General features: G+C 40.8%; 1 protein-coding gene across 1 annotated transcript in view; it reads left to right on the top strand.

The window, feature by feature from the left end:
* lnpep (leucyl/cystinyl aminopeptidase) overlaps nucleotides 1–20,976 on the top strand; it is a 90,914-nt gene that overhangs the window by 62,310 nt on the left and 7,628 nt on the right. The window contains 11 exon segments of the mRNA XM_034170173.1: nucleotides 91–242; nucleotides 340–453; nucleotides 535–666; nucleotides 802–936; nucleotides 6,035–6,192; nucleotides 6,263–6,351; nucleotides 6,441–6,624; nucleotides 6,751–6,907; nucleotides 11,240–11,424; nucleotides 18,116–18,230; nucleotides 18,232–18,278. Of these exon segments, the coding sequence (XP_034026064.1) occupies nucleotides 91–242; nucleotides 340–453; nucleotides 535–666; nucleotides 802–936; nucleotides 6,035–6,192; nucleotides 6,263–6,351; nucleotides 6,441–6,624; nucleotides 6,751–6,907; nucleotides 11,240–11,424; nucleotides 18,116–18,230; nucleotides 18,232–18,278 (1,468 nt within the window).

Here is a 20,976-nt window from a genome sequence, read left to right on the forward strand (position 1 = left end):
AGTTGTATTTTTTTTAATGATCCTTCCCTTGCTTTGTATTCAACTCATTCAACTTTACATGTCTCAGTTTGGTCTTTCTCTCCTTGACAGACTTGGTTGCCATCCCAGACTTCCTGGCAGGAGGTATGGAAAACTGGGGCCTGATCACGTTCAGAGAGACCAGCTTGTTGTTGGCCAAACATTCATCTTCTCTGGAGGAACAAACAGTTGCACAAGTCATAGCACATGAGTTTGCCCACCAGGTAGTTTTTTTGTTGTTGTTTTTTCTCCCATTTGCTTGTGGAAGATGCAGAGTAAATATGTACCAGCTCCTAATCTAACTCTGATGTTGTGTCCTAGTGGTTCGGAAACCTGGTAACTATGAGGTGGTGGAATGACTTGTGGCTGAATGAAGGCTTTGCCACATACATGCAGTACATGTCGCTGCAGGCAGTGTTACCCCAGCTAGAAACTGTAGGCGATGCGTCTGTCTCGTGTGTCACTCTTCATATGTTTTGGAGCAGTTGGTGCTTCACTGTGTTCCTCTGCTTGCAGGATGATTTGTTTCTGTTCATGCGGTTCAGAGCCATGGACAAAGATTCACTCAACTCTTCTCATGCAGTGTCAGCACAAGTTGATACACCGGAGCAGGTGGCTGAGATGTTTGATTCAGTCTCTTACGAGAAGGTACAGTACTCCAAGATGGTGTCAATTAATACACTCTTCTTCTGTCTCTCAGGCAGACATTCGGATGTCTCACTGACTTAGTTTCAAGTCTGTCTTGTGTTTGACCGTTGTGGTTTTGATGTCTCTCTTTTCTAGGGTGCATCCCTTCTCCTTATGCTGAATGTCTCTGTGACAGGGCATGAACAGTTCAGAAAGGGTATCATAGAATACCTAAAAAAGTTCAGTGGCTCAAACACTGAAACTAATGACCTCTGGAACACTCTCACACAGGTAGGTATGCATGAGTGATTTACCTGCTGGGGAACTTTAAACATTCAGTTCCTTTCTCTCGTCTGTTATGCTGCAAAAATGCAAAATCTTACCCAGTATATTGTCTAATTCCATATCTAATTCCACTTCATATAAAATGTAAAGGAGGAAGTCACTTCGCACATCCCTTAGCGACAGGTGCGTGAGAAACATGAACATGAAGACAAAAAAGCTCTCACACACTGCTTTACTTGCACCACCAGTGTAATTTAAATCAAGCAACGTTTCGGCCAGTGGCCATTGTCAGGCAAATGGTTTTTGTGAATGAAAAGACATCTTAAAGAGGGTGTAGCTGGTTACATCACAGGATGTTGTCATGTAACCATAGAAAATATTTCACAATATCCACATCCATATCCATGAAACAGATAATTCTAGTGCATAATACAACCCCAGTTCCAATGGAGTTGGGACGTTGTGTAAAATGCACATAAAAACAGAATACAATGATTTGCAAATCCTCTTCAACTTATATTCAATTGAATACATCACAAAGACAAGATATTTAATGTTCAAACTGATAAACTTTATTGTTTTTGTGAAAATATTTGCTCATTTTGAAATGGATGCCTGCAACATGTTTCAAAAAAACTGGGACAGTGGTATGTTTACCACTGTGTTACATCACCTTTCCTTCTAACAACACTCAATAAGCATTTGGGAACTGAGGACGCTAATTGTTGAAGCTTTGTAGGTGCAATTCTTTCCCATACTTGCTTGATGTACGACTTCAGTTGTTCAACAGTCTGGGGTCTCCATTGTTGTATTTTGCGCTTCGTAATGTGCCACACATTTGCAATGGGCGACAGGTCTGAACTGCAGGCAGGCCAGTCTCGTACCTGCACTCTTTTACTACAAAGCCACACTGTTGTAACACGTGCAGAATGTGGCTTGGCGTTGTCTTGCTGAAATAAGCAGGGACGTCCCTGAAAAGACGTTGCTTAGATGGCAGCATGTGTTGGTCCAAAACCTGGACGTACCTTTCAGCATTGATGGTGCCATCACAGATGTGTAAGTTGCCCATGCCATGGGCACTAACACGCCCCCATACCATCACAGATGCTGGCTTTTGAACTTATTGCTGGTAACAATCTGGATGGTCTTTTTCCTCTTTTGTCCGGAGGACACGACGTCCATGATTTCCAAAAACAATTTGAAATGTAGACTTGTCAGACCACAGCACACTTTTCCACTTTGTGTCTGTACATTTCAAATAAGCTTGGGCCCAGAGAAGGCGGTGGCATTTCTGGATGTTGTTGATGTATGGCTTTCGCATTGTATGGTAGAGTTTTAATTTGCACTTGTAGATGTAGCGATGAACTGTGTTAATTGACAGTGGTTTTCTGAAGTGTTCTGAGCCCACGCGGTAAGATTCTTTACACAATGATGTCAGGTTTTAATGCAGTGCCGCCTGAGGGATCGAAGGTCACGGGCATTTAATGTTGGTTTTCGGCCTTGCCGCTTATGTGTAGAAAGTTGTTCAGATTCTCTGAATCTTCTGATTTTAATATGGACGTAGATGATGGAATCCCTAAATTCCTTGCAATTGAACATTGAGAAACAGTGTTCTTAAACTGTTGGACTATTTTTTTCACACAGTTGTTCAGAATGTGGTGATCATCACCCCATCTTTGCTTGTGAGCAGCTGAGACTTTTGGGGATGTTCCTTTTATACCAATCATGACACTAACAATTAATCTTTGTTTAATTTTCTTGTAGTCTTCCCCACATATGCTAAACCACAAGGACAGCGCAACAGGTAAATCACATATGTAGATGTTCAAGTTATTACATTCCGAATGGATATTTTTTTGCCGCTGTAGGGGTGCTGGAAAAAGGTAGTTTTTTTTTTTTTTAAGTATTATTACATTGTGTACAGTTGCCACGCCCGTAATTTCCATTAGGGATAGGTGCCAGTAAAGTCTGGGTAGATGCGGCTTTGGGGGTAAGGTTGGCACGGACAAGATAGTCTCTAAGATTCTTACCCCTCCTACTAACAAAAAGGGGAGGGTGTTTAGGGCCTTTCACACTGGACGCTTTGGAAACGTCAGATACTTCACGAATCGGTCTAAAAAGCATTATTTCCGGGGAGATGCGTTGCTTTTTAGAGGCATCAGAAGCGTCGCGTCAAAAGCCGAGCTAAACTGACGCTTCTGACGGGAGCGTGCATTGCCGCTTGTCAACAGGCTGCCATGGTCAAAGTTCAACCCAGTCCAACTTTTGCCGCTCTGAACTGTGACGTAGCTTCGCGCTGTCCGATAGGAATGACGCGTCGGGGCAAAACACAGAAGACTAGTGGCAGAAACCACTGATTCTCATTAGAGTGACAAAATGCGCCTAAGTCTGTAAAACTGGGAGACCCTTTTTGAGTGGTGTGGGGTGGAATCTTGAAGCTAATAGCAAAGTATTTCTATCAGTCTCCTTCCCGTATAATGAAGTAATGGTGGTACCATTAGCTTTCATCACCAGCATATTCAAAAAGTTGATTCGTTCGGTACTGTATTGTGGTGTGAAAAATAGACTGAGTTCAAAACTCAAGCCCAACAGCTTAACCACTAGACCATCACCTCCCCCAATGAGGTGATGACCAGTGAATTAACAAATTCATTGGCCTCTTGTGGGCTGCCATTAAAGACACAAAAAATATCATCGATGTATCTGAACCATTTGAGAATTTTATGCATGAATGGATTTTTTTCTTGATTGAACAGATTTCTTTTCAAAAAATTCAACATACAAATTTGCATAATTGAGTGCACAAATGGTACCCATGCTTGTACCACGTTTGTAAATAAAGCACATTTTCAAAGCAAATATAATTGTTTCATGATCAATTCAGTGAGATCCAGAATAAGTTTATTAGGACTAGATGAACTGTCTCTCTGTTGGAGGTAATGCCTTAGTGCCTCTATAACCCCTTCATGGGGATGTTGGTATAAAGACTAGTAATGGCCAATGTTAACATTCTTTGTACGATATGTATTATGCACTAGAATTATCTTTTTCATGGATGTGGATATTGTGAAATGTTTCTGTGGTTATCATGACAACATCCTGTGATGTAACCAGCCACACTCTATTTAAGATGACTTCTCATTCACAAAAACTATTTGGGGAAAGAAGGCTGGTCTGTGTTGTCCAGTCTAACAGAATGATCTACTGCTAATGTCTTGGTGCCAGATACCACAGCACACCTTCAGAGGTCTAATATAGTCTATGCCAGGCTGCTTTGATGGCAAAAGTGGGAACTACACAATATTAGGCAGGCATCACGACATTAAGGCTGAGAGAGAAAGACTTTCTTATAACCACAGGAATTTTGTGTGTGCCAGTGCACATGGGTTTAAGGTTTAACTATAGTCTATTTCTGAGTAACTAGTAATATAAAGAGTTACTTTCCACAGATGGCAAAGAAGTAAAGTAAGGCATTACTTTTTTCGAAAGTAGTGAGTAATAAGTAATACATTACTTTTGTGAGGAAACACCCTATCTGTGTTTATAGCTGGGGCGACAGGTAGAACATTGGATAAAGAGCTAGTAATATGTAGACCTGTGTTTGAATCTTGCTCATGCTACCTGTCTGTGTCCTTGGACAAGACCCTTAATTTGCATTGTCTCGGTCCAGCCAGCTGTAAAAATGGGTACCGGCCTTGATTGTGGAGGTAAATGTGGGACATTGTTGTAAAACTCTTTGAACATCTGCTAGATGGAAAAGTGCTATAGAAATACAGTCCTCCTTCTTCTTGTCCAAGGACACAGGTACCATGAGCGGGAATCAAACACAGGACTATGTTTTTGTATCCCAAATCCTTATCCACTGATGTTATATCATTGATATATAATTTAATGAGAGTAGCTGGATTCAGCTTGTTTTCCTGCCACATCAAAATAACCGATCTTCACAGTGGACTGACTCAATCTGAAATATCAGCATAACACAGTGGTCTGACCACTTTTTTTAGTAACGAGTAATCTAACGCGTTAATCTTTCCAAATCAGTAATCAGATTAAAGTTACTTCTCCATGTCACTGTGCGTTACTATTATTTTTCATTGTGGGTCGATAGCAGCATTAAACTTGGTCTGTGGGCAGGAGGTCGGGGTTCGACTGAACTGCCCACTTTAAGCGAGCTGTGAGCTTTTCATCCGCTCGACTCGTCCTCACCTCTTAAAGCGCGGTGATCAGCATACCTGCACTGAGCTTTACAAAGACATTTTTATACTTTTTTTCCTCCTTTATTTAGAATTCTGAGCTGAGCCACTCTGTATCGTCTCGTTAAAAACAGCTGATCCTCCACGACGTGTCAACAACTAACACTATTTTCCACTCAAATGCACCTAAACTCTCTTTCTGAGGACCACATGATGTGAAAACGCAATAAAACTTTCTTACCTGTAAATCTGGTCATGTTTTCTGCATAAATAAATGTAATCCATTCTTTGTGCTCAAACGCCAAAGCAGGGGCGAATCCAGATGGAATGGGGGCGTGGGGCAAGGATGTGCCCCCCCTCACAACACCCCTAGATTAAAGGTCCAGTTTTGAAGCCGTTTTTTACTACAACTACTAATATTGCTTAAAATAATAATAATTTCGACAAGTAAAATGTTTAGAGAGAATTTAAATGTTAGAAAAATGTTAAAATTTGATAGTTACATTTATAAAAAATGTAGGTTCGAAATTGCAAGTTTTACTGTTACAGTGCTGTCAACAGTTAAATATGAGGTCAAGAAAGAGGTCTTTATTTTACTTTTTATAAAACAAGTATTTATTTTCATTGAAGTCAAGAAAGGGTGACTATAAAGTAAGTTTTGGCAAAACAGGTATCATTGTCATGTTGAGGTGGCAGAGGGTTGTTGTCGGCAGCTGGGAAAAGTAACTAAAAAAGTAACTAGTAATCTAACTTAGTTACTTTTACAATTGAGTAATCAGTAAAGTAACTAAGTTACTTTTTCAAGGAGTAATCAGTAATCGGATTACTTTTTCAAAGTAACTGTGGCAACACTGGAAATAAGTAACATGAATGTGTTGCTCATTTGAGTGTATGGTGGATCTTCACAGGTTGAAGTCCATCAGCACCAGAATGTGTCAGAGATGATGACCTCGTGGACGTCACAGAAAGGCTTCCCTTTGGTCACTGTTAGCCTCAAAGGCCAAATGGTGACACTCAAACAGGAGCCCTTCCTGCTTACGTCTGACAGCTCCATGCACACTTCCAGGTGTGATACATTAACACACACACGTGGCATACTGTGACCCAGAGCTAACTGCGTTGTGCACTGTCTTTAGCTTGTGGAACATTCCTGTGAGCTACGTAAATGACAGCTGCAGTTTGATGCCCGAGTGCAGTCAAGTGTTCACTCTCAAGACCAAGTCAGGTAGCACACATCTCTGTTTGCCACATTTTAAAATCTCTTAAGTGTGATGGTTAATTTTTTGTGAATGTACGCATATTTGTGTGTTTCAGAAACACTGAAGCTGCCAGGCAGTGTGAAGTGGCTGAAGCTGAACTTCAGAAACACTGGCTACTACATTGTTGACTATGGTAATGAGGGTTGGGCTGCACTCGTGGACGCTTTGTCCAGCAGTGTTGGTGTTTTCACCCATGAGGACCGGGCATCACTTATACACAACATCTTCGCTCTCTCCAAGTATGAAGAATAAACACATTTACAGATAACCTGAAATCAGACATTGTTTTGTAATTCCTGCTTATGAATTGAAATATCCTTTCAGTTTTTGTCACCCCCCTTTTTTTTCTCTATTGTGTTGACCAGACTGGGACGTGTGTCTTTCGAACAAGTTGTCACCCTGCTGAATTATATGCCCAAAGAAAATGAGACTGCTCCTGTGACGGAGGCACTGCTACAGCTCAGAACCATTTACCAGCTTCTCGATAAAAGACAGGAGGAGAATCTTTCCAAGCACATGAAGGTACACACACACACCTTTAGTAAACTATGCCAGGCAAAAAAAAAAAATGTAATTTGGTTTCACACATTTATTTTCTTTAAAATGGCATTTGGATGGGTGATATAGATTTAAAATTGATGACATAAAGGGCGATATGAAATTAGTACCATTGATCATGCCAGCCCATGGCCAAAGTTCACCAGACATAAATAATTTGTGTGTGGTGGGGATGGATTTTTCCATTGCCTAAATTCCTGAATGGAAGTACACATGAAGATGTCTACAGCCACAGAACACCAGGCAAAATATGGGGGGAGAGGAAAAGTCATGGTGGGGGGGCTGACATGATATGTGTGCCCACAGCATATAATCCATTCCCACAGTTTAATTTTGTTTGATTATTTGTGCGCACAAGTTAAATCTTTTTTTTTTTAATTTCTCATTTTATATGGCCAGGACATTAGTTTCTCTGCCTGTGCACATCCTGTTTGCCGAATTAAAATGGCACGTAAAGAGGATGAAATTTTTCTTGCTTGACAAAACTTTGGACTCACCAAATTAAAATGGCACATAAAGAGGATGAAGTCATTGGACAGTGGTTAAATTTGATGCACCAGTTTTCCTTTCAAAATCTTCACATATTGTTTTTGAAATTCCCAGTTCCAGACACACTGAAGCTTCCTCACTGGGGGGATTGTGTTATTTGGGTTATACACCTATCACTTCTTTCTCCAAACATAACCAATGTCACTCTGACCAAAGAGCTCTAGTTTTGTCTCATCTGACCAAACGATCCTTTGGTTAGATGAGACCAAATCTTTCTCCAGGTTGGCCTTACTTCAGTCTGGCTTGAAGGGGTCTCTTTTGCAGAAGTGGAGTTTTCTTGGTCTGCAGCCTCGCAGTCCATTCCTGTCCAGGGTGCTAGTGATTGCCTTCTTGGAGACGACAATTTCCGACTTGTCTAAACTGTTCACTAGTGTCTTGACATTGTTCTGGAGTCTTTAGACACATCTCTCACTTTGAAAGTCTTTCACTTCCTACCTCTGCCAGGCTTGTCCTTTATCGTGTGGCTCTCTTTGAATTTCTTGATGATACTTCTCACTGCAGTTCTAGACACTTGAAATGCTGTAATAACTCCTTCTCTGCTTTGAGAGCATCATCAGTTATTTTTCTCAAGTCTAATCTAATTTGTTTTGATGCTTACTCACGTGACAGCTCAAACTGTAACTGAAGTTTTAATACTGTGTGTACATTAGAAGATAAGCCTCAGTTTGAACTTGATTTTACAAGGTTTAAGATTTACACAGTTAAAGCACATCACAGTGGTTTTCAAACTGGGGGGAGCTCACTCTCCCACTCTCTGAAAACCCCTGATTTAACATAGGGTCATTCCATGCCAAGTCAGCCAGTGGTCCCCACATGACCCCTTCCAAAAAAAGTGAAAAACACTGCACTTGCTCCCCAGCCAGAGAAATAGAAATACCCCAAGTTTTAATGAGTCAGCTCTAATACTTTAGGCACGGGAGCTGTTTCAAAATCGCAGCATTTTTGTTCGTATTTGAAAAAAGCACTTTCTGGCCAACTTTGGAGAGCAGTATAGCCTAGCCAAATTAAGTGAAACCCCTCAAACTTAGTATCCTAGGCAAAATCATACTGGAAAAGCCATATCTGGCATCAAAACAATGATATCTGGCTTCATTTTTTATCCATCTGTTCTTAAAAACTGCCAAAAATGGTATATTTTCTAAACGAGGTCTTACTTTGAGCAATACCCACACTTCTCTTTACAGGCATAGACTCTCATGAACTAGTTCCAATGCCAGAATGTTTCAGTTTTGCATTTCAGCTTAAATTTTGTTGCAAGAGAAAAATTGAAGTTACGCAATTTTGATTTTTCACAAACATACCCCATAATTGACCACAAAAATCACCAGGTGAACAATTGGTAAAAAAAATTGAAATTTCAACCATGCAATTATATGGATGTAAAGATTATATATACTAAATTTCAAGTTTGGGCAAGAAATATTTATATATTTTTAATTTTTCTGAACAGTCATAATTTTTATGAATACAGATCCAAGATGATATACAACACATGATATACAATGTCATGTAATCTAAAAATACTTTCAAGGTTTACCTGAGTGATTCATTTCTTATATTTATTTAATAGTTAAATACACAGTGAACAAGTAATATTTCCTACATAATCTTTAAAATGCACACATTTGCAAACAAAGTGCTCTTAATCTATGTATACCATGTATACCAAATAAAGCCATCATGTCCGAAAACTATGTTCTTGGGTTATGTACAGGAAAACGTGTTTTAGTGCAGACACAGCACAGGCAAAAAGGCTAATAGTAAATTAGCTACTGTAATAATATTTGTCATCAGTATGCATGTTATGTGTGCAAAAACCCTGGGAGAAGTGACTCAACTTTGTTCTGATCACTGTCATTCAGACTGTACTTGCGAGCACCAGCATCACTCAAATCAACAAAATTGTGAAAGCCAACTGTCTTACACAATGTCTTTCGATGACATTCATCTTGCAAAGTCAACCCTAGAGCACATTTTGCCTCCATGATTGATGAGAATATGATTAGGCAATGGTCAGAATTCCCAGAAATTCTTTGACCTATTTCTGGGAAACCAGGTTGGAATTCGGTTGTTCAGTTAATCCCACCTTCTGGGAAATTCTAAATATAGCCTGACCTTTTTCTGGGAAATTGTCAAATTTATCATTCATTTGGGTACCCTGTGCTGTTGCATCTATCAGCAATACAGTTTTTTACCAAGTTAAAATAATTGTATAATTATTATAGTTATTATGTAATAACTATATATTCATATTTGTAGCCCATTGATTAAGACAACACCATATAGTCAATGTGCGATTTCACAGAATATTGCCTATTGTAAAAAAAATCATTAAAATAGAAATATTTATTGCCCAAACTTGAAATTTAGTATATATCATCTTTACAACAACCAAATTTCAACCATTTGCATGGTTGCAATTTCAGCGTTTTAATTAATTGCTCACCTGGTGATTTTTGTGGTCAATTAAAGGGTATTTTTGTGAAAAATTGAAATTGCACGATTTCAATTTTTCCCTCACAAGCACAATTTTGGCTGAAATGGAAAAATGAAACATTCTGGTGTTGTAACTAATTCATGAGAGTCTATGCCTCTAAAGAGAAGTGTGGGCATTAATATATTTTAACACAGTGCATGCTCAAAGTCAGACCTCGTTTAGAAAAAATACATTTTTTGGCAGTATTTAAGAACAGTTGGATAAAAAAATGAAGCCAGATATCATTGTTTTGATGCCAGATATGGTTTTCCAGTACGATTTTACCTAAAATGGTAAGTTTGAAGGGTTTCACTTAATTTGGCTAAGCTATATTTCTCTCCAAAGTAGGCCATAAAGTGCTTTTTTCAAATAAAAATGCTGCGATTTTGAAATTGCTCCTGTGCTTAAAGTATTAGAGCTGGCTCATTAAAACTTGGGGTATTTCCATTTCTCTGGCAGGGGAACAAATACAATTATTTATTTATTTATTTATTTATTTTTTGGAAGGGGTCATGTGGGGGATTTTTTTTTAAAATTTGACCCATTTGGCATGGAATGACCCCATAAAGGTCAGTTCTTAAGAGGGCTAATAATTTTGACCATGCCTCATTTTTGGTTTTTGTGAAATAATTTTGTTTCTGTGTGCAAAGTAAAATAATCTTAGCCTCCAAAATAAGACTAGGATGTTTAGAAATGCTGTGTTGAAAAGTCCTTGCTCTGTTAAAAAAAAATCATTTGGCAAAATTTTGAAGGAAATGACAAATTTCATTGGGGGGTAATAAATTTGTCCTCATCTGTTGCTTCTCTGTGACTAGTAGGATACCTTAAATGAGGAAAAATTAGTTTGGATTTTCTTCTTATTTGTAGTTTTCATTTCTTTTTGTGTTAATAGTTTTTATTGTATTTTTTAATTGGTGTCCAGCACTTTGTAATGCTTGCTTAGGAAGCTCAATATAAATGTTGTTTTTATTTTCTCTGCCTTTAACTAAATCACCTGGCATTGATAGTTTATTTTTTAGCTGGTTATTTAGTTGCCCACTCATTATCTGGGATTTTAGTAAATCAACCCCTTAATGTGTGTAGGTTTTATTCAAGATGTTATTGTCTTGTGAAGTTGTTTTTGTACACACATTGGATTGCAGTGCATAGAAAATAAGTGAAGTCAAAGTGATGTTTGAGAATTTCTGAAGTTGTTTTACAGACTACTCAACTGACTGCAATATTTCTGTGTACTCATACATCGACAGTTTTTTTTTTCCTTCCTTACACAGGATTACATCCTGAAACTCTTTAGGTCTCTGTTGGAGAAGCAGACGTGGGTGGAGGAGAAGACAGTGTCTAGACAGGTGCTGCGCTCGGCTCTGTTGGGGATGGCGTGTGATTTCAACGATGCCGACTGCACCCGGAATGCCAAAGACCTCTTCAAGCAATACATCCAGTCTAATGGGACTGTTTTGTACGTGAAGTACAAGAGAAATGTTCATGTTGCTCGCCGTGGTTCTGTCACAATGGCTGCAGTCCAAAGTCTTTATCATACTAGAGGTCGTCTTTATTCCCCCGTTACACTTAGTACGAATGAGCATGAGCCAAGCCGAATTAGGCAGAATGGCAAAACAAACAGAGTTTGTGCCACATCTGGGAGGTAATAAGAATTGTGGAGGACTGCGCTCTGACCCGCCCTGACTGATTCATACAGTAGTGTTCAGAATAATAGTAGTGCTATGGGACTAAAAAGTTTAATCCAGGTTTTGAGTATATTTCTTATTGTTACATGGGAAACAAGGTACCAGTAGATTCAGTAGATTTTCACAAATCCAACAAGACCAAGCATTCATGATATGCACACTCTTAAGGCTATGAAATTGGGCTATTAGTAAAAGAAAGTAGAAAAGGGGGTGTTCACAGTAATAGTAGAATCTGCTGTTGACGCTACAAACTCAAAACTACTATGTTCAAACTGCTTTTTTAGCAATCCTGTGAATCACTAAACTAGTATTTAGTTGTATAACCACAGTTTTTCATGATTTCTTCACATCTGTGAGGCATTAATTGTGTTAGTTTGGAACCAAGATTTTGCTTGTTTACTAGTGTGCTTGGGGTCATTGTTTTGTTGAAACACCCATTTCAAGGGCATGTCCTCTTCAGCATAAGGCAACATGACCTCTTCAAGTATTTTGACATATCCAAACTGATCCATGATTACCTGGTATGCGATATATAGGCCCAACACCATAGTAGGAGAAACATGCCATATCATGATGCTTGCACCACCATGCTTCACTGTCTTCACTGTGAACTGTGGCTTGGGTTCAGTGTTTGGGGGTCGTCTCACAAACTGTCTGCGGCCCTTGGAACCAGAAAGAACAATTTTACTCTCGTCAGTCCACAAAATATACCTCCATTCCTCTTTAGGCCAGTTGATGTGTTCTTTGGCAAATTGTAATGGTTGTTTACTTTTTCTGTTTTTTTTGTCTGTTTTTTTTTTTGTCCATTTTAAAGCATTGGAGATCATTGTAGATGAACAGCCTATAATTTTTTGCACCTGCGTATAAGTTTTCCCCTCTCCAATCAACGTTTTGATCAAGCTACACTGTTCTTCTGAACAATGTCTTGAACGTCCCATTTTCCTCAGGCTTTCAAAGAGAAAAGCATGTTCAACAGGTGCTGGCTTCATCCTTAAATAGGGGACACCTGATTCACACCTGTTTGTTCCACAAAATTCACAAACTCACTGACTGAATGCCACACTACTATTATTGTGAACACCCCCTTTTCTACTTTTTTTTACTAATAGCCCAATTTCATAGTCTTAAGAATGTGCATATCATGAATGCTTGGTCTTGTTGGATTTGTGAGAAAGCTCTTGCTTGCCTCTACTGGTGGTTGGCTCTCACTGCGGTATTGTATCACTTCCTGTTCCGGATCACAGCGGTGTTTTGCTGCATCTGTTAGCTGTTTAATCTGCGCAGTTAGATTGCTCTAGTTACCTAGATAATGATTTGCTTCACAGTGTAATCTTCACGTGCCTTAACTAAAGCACTCCCTCTGCTGAATCACCTCTAAATTATTTACACATTATTCACTTTGTGTGTTTTTAGGAATCCGCTAGCTTAGCGCAGCTACTAGCTCTTAGCCGGTTTAGCATGGCGGCTTCTCCTGTCTCTCCCGCACTTTTCTGCTCTGGGTGTGAAATGTTTAGTTATTCCTCGGCCTCATTTAGCAGTAATGGTACTTGTAATAAGTGTAGCTTATTCGTAGCTTTGGAGGCCAGGCTGGGCGAATTGAAGACTCGGCTCCGCACCGTGGAAAATTCTACAGCTAGCCAGGACCCTGTAATCGGTGCGGATCAAGGTAGCTTAGCCGCCGTTAGTTTCCCTCTGGCAGATCCCGAGCAGCCGGGAAAGCAGGCCGACTGGGTGACTGTGAGGAGGAAGCGTAGCCATAAACAGAAGCCCTGTGTACACCGCCAACCCGTTCACATTTCTAACCGTTTTTCCCCACTCGGCGACACACCCGCCGAGGATCAAACTCTGGTTATTGGCGACTCTGTTTTGAGAAATGTGAAGTTAGCGACACCAGCAACCATAGTCAGTTGTCTTCCGGGGGCCAGAGCAGTCGACATTGAAGGAAATTTGAAACTGCTGGCTAAGGCTAAGCGTAAATTTGGTAAGATTGTAATTCACGTCGGTGTGTAACTTTGCAAAAACAATGTCGGACTCTGTAGTTTTCTCTGGGCCCCTCCCCAATCGGACCGGGAGTGACATGTTTAGCCGCATGTTCTCCTTGAATTGCTGGCTGTCTGAGTGGTGTCCAAAAAATGAGGTGGGCTTCATAGATAATTGGCAAAGCTTCTGGGGAAAACCTGGTCTTGTTAGGAGAGACGGCATCCATCCCACTTTGGATGGAGCAGCTCTCATTTCTAGAAATCTGGCCAATTTTCTTAAATCCTCCAAACCGTGACTATCCAGGGTTGGGACCAGGAAGCAGAGTTGTAGTCTTACACACCTCTCTGCAGCTTCTCTCCCCCTGCCATCCCCTCATTACCCCATCCCCGTAGAGAGGGTGCCTGCTCCCAGACCACCAATAACCAGCAAAAATCTATTTAAGCATAAAAATTCAAAAAGAAAAAATAATATAGCACCTTCAACTGCACCACAGACTAAAACAGTTAAATGTGGTCTATTAAACATTAGGTCTCTCTCTTCTAAGTCCCTGTTAGTAAATGATATAATAATTGATCAACATATTGATTTATTCTGCCTTACAGAAACCTGGTTACAGCAGGATGAATATGTTAGTTTAAATGAGTCAACACCCACGAGTCACACTAACTGCCAGAATGCTCGTAGCACGGGCCGAGGCGGAGGATTAGCAGCAATCTTCCATTCCAGCTTATTAATTAATCAAAAACCCAGACAGAGCTTTAATTAATTTGAAAGCTTGACTCTTAGTCTTGTCCATCCAAATTGGAAGTCCCAAAAACCAGTTTTATTTGTTGTTATCTATCGTCCTCCTGGTTGTTACTGTGAGTTTCTCTGTGAATTTTCAGACCTTTTTTCTGACTTAGTGCTTAGCTCAGATAAGATAATTATAGTGGGCGATTTTAACATCCACACAGATGCTGAGAATGACAGCCTCAACACTGCATTTAATCTATTATTAGACTCAATTGGCTTTGCTCAAAATGTAAATGAGTCCACCCACCACTTTAATTATATCTTAGATCTTGTTCTGACTTATGGTATGGAAATTGAAGACTTAACAGTATTCCCTGAAAACTCCCTTCTGTCTGATCATTTCTTAATAACATTTACATTTACTCTGATGGACTACCCAGCAGTGGGGAATAAGTTTCATTACACTAGAAGTCTTTCAGAAAGCGCTGTAACTAGGTTTAAGGATATGATTCCTTCTTTATGTTCTCTAATGCCATATACCAACACAGTGCAGAGTATCTACTTAAACTCTGTAAGTGAGATAGAGTATCTCACAATAGTTTTACATCCTCATTGAAGACAACTTTGGATGCTCCTCTGAAAAAGAGAGCTTTAAATCAGAAGTGCCTGACTCCGTGGTATAACTCACACACTCGCAGCTTAAAGCAGATAACCCGTAAGCTGGAGAGGAAATGGCATCTCACTAATTTAGAAGATCTTCACTTAGCCTGGAAAAAGAGTCTGTTCCTCTATAAAAAAGCCCTCCGTAAAGCTAGGACATCTTACTACTCATCACTAATTGAAGAAAATAAGAACAACCCCAGGTTTCTTTTCAGCACTGTAGCCAGGCTGACAAAGAGTCAGAGCTCTATTGAGCCGAGTATTCCTTTAACTTTAACTAGTAATGACTTCATGACTTTCTTTGCTAATAAAATTTTAACTATTAGAGAAAAAATTACTCATAACCATCCCAAAGACGTATCGTTATCTTTGGCTGCTTTCAGTGATGCCGGTATTTGGTTAGACTCTTTCTCTCAGATTGTTCTGTCTGAGTTATTTTCATTAGTTACTTCATCCAAACCATCAACATGTCTATTAGACCCCATTCCTACCACGCTGCTCAAGGAAGCCCTACCATTATTTAATGCTTCTTAGACTTAGACAACTTTATTCATCCCACCAGGGGCAATTAATTTTGATCTTAAATATGATCAATCTATCTTTATTAGTTGGCTATGTACCACAGACTTTTAAGGTGGCAGTAATTAAACCATTACTTAAAAAGCCATCACTTGACCCAGCTATCTTAGCTAATTATAGGCCAATCTCCAACCTTCCTTTTCTCTCAAAAATTCTTGAAAGGGTAGTTGTAAAACAGCTAACTGATCATCTGCAGAGGAATGGTCTATTTGAAGAGTTTCAGTCAGGTTTTAGAATTCATCATAGTACAGAAACAGCATTAGTGAAGGTTACAAATGATCTTCTTATGGCCTCAGACAGTGGACTCATTTCTGTGCTTGTTCTGTTAGACCTCAGTGCTGCTTTTGATACTGTTGACCATAAAATTTTATATGTAAATGGGGAATCTTCTTCACAGACTAAGGTTAATTATGGAGTTCCACAAGGTTCTGTGCTAGGACCAATTTTATTCACTTTATACATGCTTCCCTTAGGCAGTATTATTAGACGGCATTGCTTAAATTTTCATTGTTACGTAGATGATACCCAGCTTTATCTATCCATGAAGCCAGAGGACACACACCAATTAGCTAAACTGCAGGATTGTCTTACAGACATAAAGACATGGATGACCTCTAATTTCCTGCTTTTAAACTCAGATAAAACTGAAGTTATTGTACTTGGCCCCACAAATCTTAGAAACATGGTGTCTAACCAGATCCTTACTCTGGATGGCATTACCCTGACCTCTAGTAATACTGTGAGAAATCTTGGAGTCATTTTTGATCAGGATATGTCATTCAATGCGCATATTAAACAAATATGTAGGACTGCTTTTTGCATTTGCGCAATATCTCTAAAATTAGAAAGGTCTTGTCTCAGAGTGATGCTGAAAAACTAATTCATGCATTTATTTCCTCTAGGCTGGACTATTGTAATTCATTATTATCAGGTTGTCCTAAAAGTTCCCTGAAAAGCCTTCAGTTAATTCAAAATGCTGCAGCTAGAGTACTAGCGGGGACTAGAAGGAGAGAGCTTATCTCACACATATTGGCCTCTCTTCATTGGCTTCCTGTTAATTCTAGAATAGAATTTAAAATTCTTCTTCTTACTTATAAGGTTTTGAATAATCAGGTCCCATCTTATCTTAGGGACCTCATAGTACCATATCACCCCAATAGAGCGCTTCGCTCTCAGACTGCAGGCTTACTTGTAGTTCATAGGGTTTGTAAGAGTAGAATGGGAGGCAGAGCCTTCAGCTTTCAGGCTCCTCTCCTGTGGAACCAGCTCCCAATTCAGATCAGGGAGACAGACACCCTCTCTACTTTTAAGATTAGGCTTAAAACTTTCCTTTTTGCTAAAGCTTATAGTTAGGGCTGGATCAGGTGACCCTGAACCATCCCTTAGTTATGCTGCTATAGACTTAGACTGCTGGGGGGTTCCCATGATGCACTGAGTGTTTCTTTCTCTTTTTGCTCTGTATGCACCACTCTGCATTTAATCCTTAGTGATTGATCTCTGCTCCCCTCCACAGCATGTCTTTTTCTTGGTTCTCTCCCTCAGCCCCAACCAGTCCCAGCAGAAGACTGCCCCTCCCTGAGCCTGGTTCTGCTGGAGGTTTCTTCCTGTTAAAAGGGAGTTTTTCCTTCCCACTGTCGCCAAGTGCTTGCTCACAGGGGGTCGTTTTGACCGTTGGGTTTTTTCCGTAATTATTGTATGGCCTTGCCTTACAATATAAAGCGCCTTGGGGCAACTGTTTGTTGTGATTTGGCGCTATATAAATAAAATTGATGATGGTTGATGATCTACTGAATCTACTGGTACCTTGTTTCCCATGTAACAATAAGAAATATACTCAAAACCTGGATTAATCTTTTTAGTCACATAGCACTACTGTTATTCTGAACACTACTGTACATGTGCCGTACGAATGAACCTCCAAACACAGTACAAATGTATGTGGAACACAGTAAGAGTACCTGGACAGCTGCCAGATTGCAGTAAGAAGGATAAGAATGTACTTACAAACCGTATGATTGTAGTTCGGCAGAGCAGCACTTGGGGCCTACTCATGGTGTCTTCAGGCACATTCGGGACATTAGGCCGCCGTTCGATGTGGAAACACGCCGAATGCGATCAAAATGTCACAAATGCTGTTTTCACGCAGTCCAATTGTTTAGAATGCAGTCAGATTGCAGTCAGACGGCACTTCGACTGCTGTTCCATAGTGGTTCCACCTCGACTGCGCCACGACTGCTTTGAACATGTACAAAACATTCATTGCGGCTGCACGACTGTGCCCAACTGTTTAGACTGCTCTAAGAATGCTGTCTGACGTTTTCGAATGCACCTCGACACTCCCCAAATGTTGGTTGAATTTTCATTCGGACACGATTCGGGCTCATTTGACCTCTAGTGTGTTGGGAGTATTAGGTCAGGGATGTGGCTGGTTATAATAGATTCAATCATTAAAATTATAACAGGGACTTGAAAGGCGCTGTGATGAGAGAAAAGCTCCTTGTGTTTGTGCAGGATCCCAGGTGACCTGCAGAGAACTGTGTTCTCTGTGGCTGCTCACTCAGATGAAAGTTGGGAAGCTTTGAAGGAAAGATACCCAAGAGTCACCAATGACGCAGAGAAAAAAAAACATACTCCATGGCCTAGCATCCACTCAGAACCCACGGAAGATCATATGGTAAGTGCCTGTGTCTGTTTTGTCCTCCTCGTGAATGATTCTGTAGTCATGTGGTTTACTGTTGCAAAAAGATCAAAGCTGCATCTTCAGTTAATAGGATGGTGTGACGGTGCACTGCCAGAACACACAGACAGCGTCACTCTTTATCTCCAGCTGGGAATGAAGACTGGCTGACCTAGCCTTGATATTTGATCAATTCTGTCAAAAACTGAACCACTTTATATCTGACCAGTACACAACCCTTTCACCAGGTTTAAACCATATGGTCTCAACATTTATGACCTTCAGTTAACTTTTTGAGCTTATTCAAGGTCAAAGGTCATGCAACCAATAGTGGAATTAAAGCCCATACTCTTTTTATATTCATCTGCTCTGACACAATCCTCTTGAATATTGCTTAAGAGTCAACTTTACACAGCTTTGAGTGCTGTTAATGCTTTGGGATATAAGCTATTTTTTTAATCTATTTGTCTGTGTTGTTATTGTCCTGAACCATTTGCCTGAGGACAGCAGTTCAAGTGGCAAGTCTCCAGGATGAGTTGGATCTTGTAAAATGTTCTGGGCTCTTTTGAGACAGCGGGAAGTATATAGTTCTTTCAGAATGGGGAGAGGGCAACTGATGATCTTCTGGGCAGTGTTAATGATCCTCTGGAGGGCCTTCCTCTCAACAGTGGTGCAGCTGTTAAACCACACACAGATGCAGCATCTCGGGAGCAGTTTTTGTGTCGGAGAGTTCTTCCTGACTATTCTCAGGAAGTGCAGCATCTGCTCTGCCTTCTTCGTGACAGCAGTGGTGTTGGAGCTCCAGGTCAAGTCTTCCTCAATGTGAATGCTCAAAAACCCTAAGTCTGGGAACCTGTCCACCAAGTCCCCGCTGATAAGGGCTGAGGAGATGATGGGGCATACCTTCTACATGGAGTAAACTTGTTCTTGACAAATGACAAATTCAGCATTTCCCAAGGTCTTTTGCTATATCGCCATCTTTTGGTGTAATGCCACTTTCACACCGGACGACACACGACATCACAAATTCGCGTCCATCGCCAGGCGAGGACAGGAGGTCCTCAAACTGGGTCCCGGAGAGGTGGAAGTACCGCTGAAAGCGGCCGTCACTACTGCAGCAAATACTGAATCTCCCCGAATTGGGAACATCTCATAAGGATGTTGTGAACCCAGGGATGGCGCCGCTGGCGACGTTTGTCAGCTTTCCACAACAAATAGAACACAGCAACTCACTCCGTGTGATCAAGGTCCGGCATGTTGACTTGATGGCGAGCAGAATGGAAGCTCCTCCTATTTGATGTCGCATTGGGGCGAATTTTTGCAGCGAAAGCAGAGCGACACACCGGGCAATTCAACTTGTGCCGCGTTCACACCGGACAACATGTGAGCGATGGCGGTGACAGGTTGCCATGTAATCCCTATGGAAGGACATGTTGTGGCACCAAAAAAGTCCAAGCCACGCAATGCGATGCAAATGAAGCTATTTCGAGCGATTGGTGCATTTGTGACGTGATATCGCGTCCAGTTGCCCTCCACCCCAAGTTGAAAAATCTGAATTTTTGTCACGTCGCGATGACCAATCAGGGACTAGATATGTAGTGACATGGAGATGTCTGGAGTTTATACTTGATGTGGACATGTCCTGTCTCTGGCAGCCAGCCTGTGAGCAGGACTTATGTCCCTTTTGTCCTTTATTTCACAATTATGACAGAGTTTGAGGGGAGAGCGAACAGCAGCAGCAGCCAGTTTTTTTTTTTCACATGCGCACGCGAACGAATCGTCCGTGAAGATTATTTTATTTATTAACTACACAGATGTATAATAAAACAAATGGTGACTGGTTTATAACACAGTTATGACAGAGTTGGAGTGGTGAGCGAGCAGCATCACCGCAGCAGCCAGTTTTTTTTTTTTAATTGTTCACATGTGCGCGCACTAACGGGACAGGAGGTCCTCAAACTGGGTCCTGGAGAGGCGGAAGTACCGCTTAAAGCAGCTGTCATCCAGACGCAGCTCCTGCAGCAAATAATGAAACTCCCCGAATTGGGAACGTCTCATGAGGATGTTGTGAACCCAGGGACTGTGCCGCTGGCGTTGTTTGTCAGCTTTCCACAACAAACAGAGCACAGCAGCTCGCACCGTGTGATCAAGGTCCAGCATGTTGACTTGACGGTGAGCGGAATGGAAGGTCCTCCTATTTGATGATGCATTGGGCGAATTTTCGCAGCGAAAGCAGAGCGACCCACCGGGCAATGGTGATGCGTCCATCGCCAGGCGAGGGATGCGAATTTGTGGCATTGCATGTAGTCCGGTGTGAACGCAGCATTGGGGAAGAGGGCAACGCGACATGATGCAACGCGATATAGCGCCACAAACGCAGCAATCGCTCAAAATCACTTAATTGGCATCATCACGTTGCATTGCGTGGCTTGGACTTTTTTGGCGCCACAACGCATCCTTCCATAGGGATTACATGGCAACCTGTCGCCGCCGTCGCTCGTGTGTTGTCCGGTGTGAACGCGGCATTATAGTGAAGCATGGATGAAGCCGGTGTCTAGCAACATGCAAGCAGATGGACGTATCCTGTTCTGATTTTTCACAATAAAAGTTTTAGACATACACTAGCAATAATAATTGATAGTATTCACTGAAAGACCTAAAGTATAACTTGAGCCTGCTACTTTCTTCAGATTTC

The sequence above is a fragment of the Thalassophryne amazonica genome, chromosome 5 (assembly GCF_902500255.1).
Source record: "Thalassophryne amazonica chromosome 5, fThaAma1.1, whole genome shotgun sequence".
Lineage (NCBI taxonomy): Eukaryota > Metazoa > Chordata > Actinopteri > Batrachoidiformes > Batrachoididae > Thalassophryne > Thalassophryne amazonica.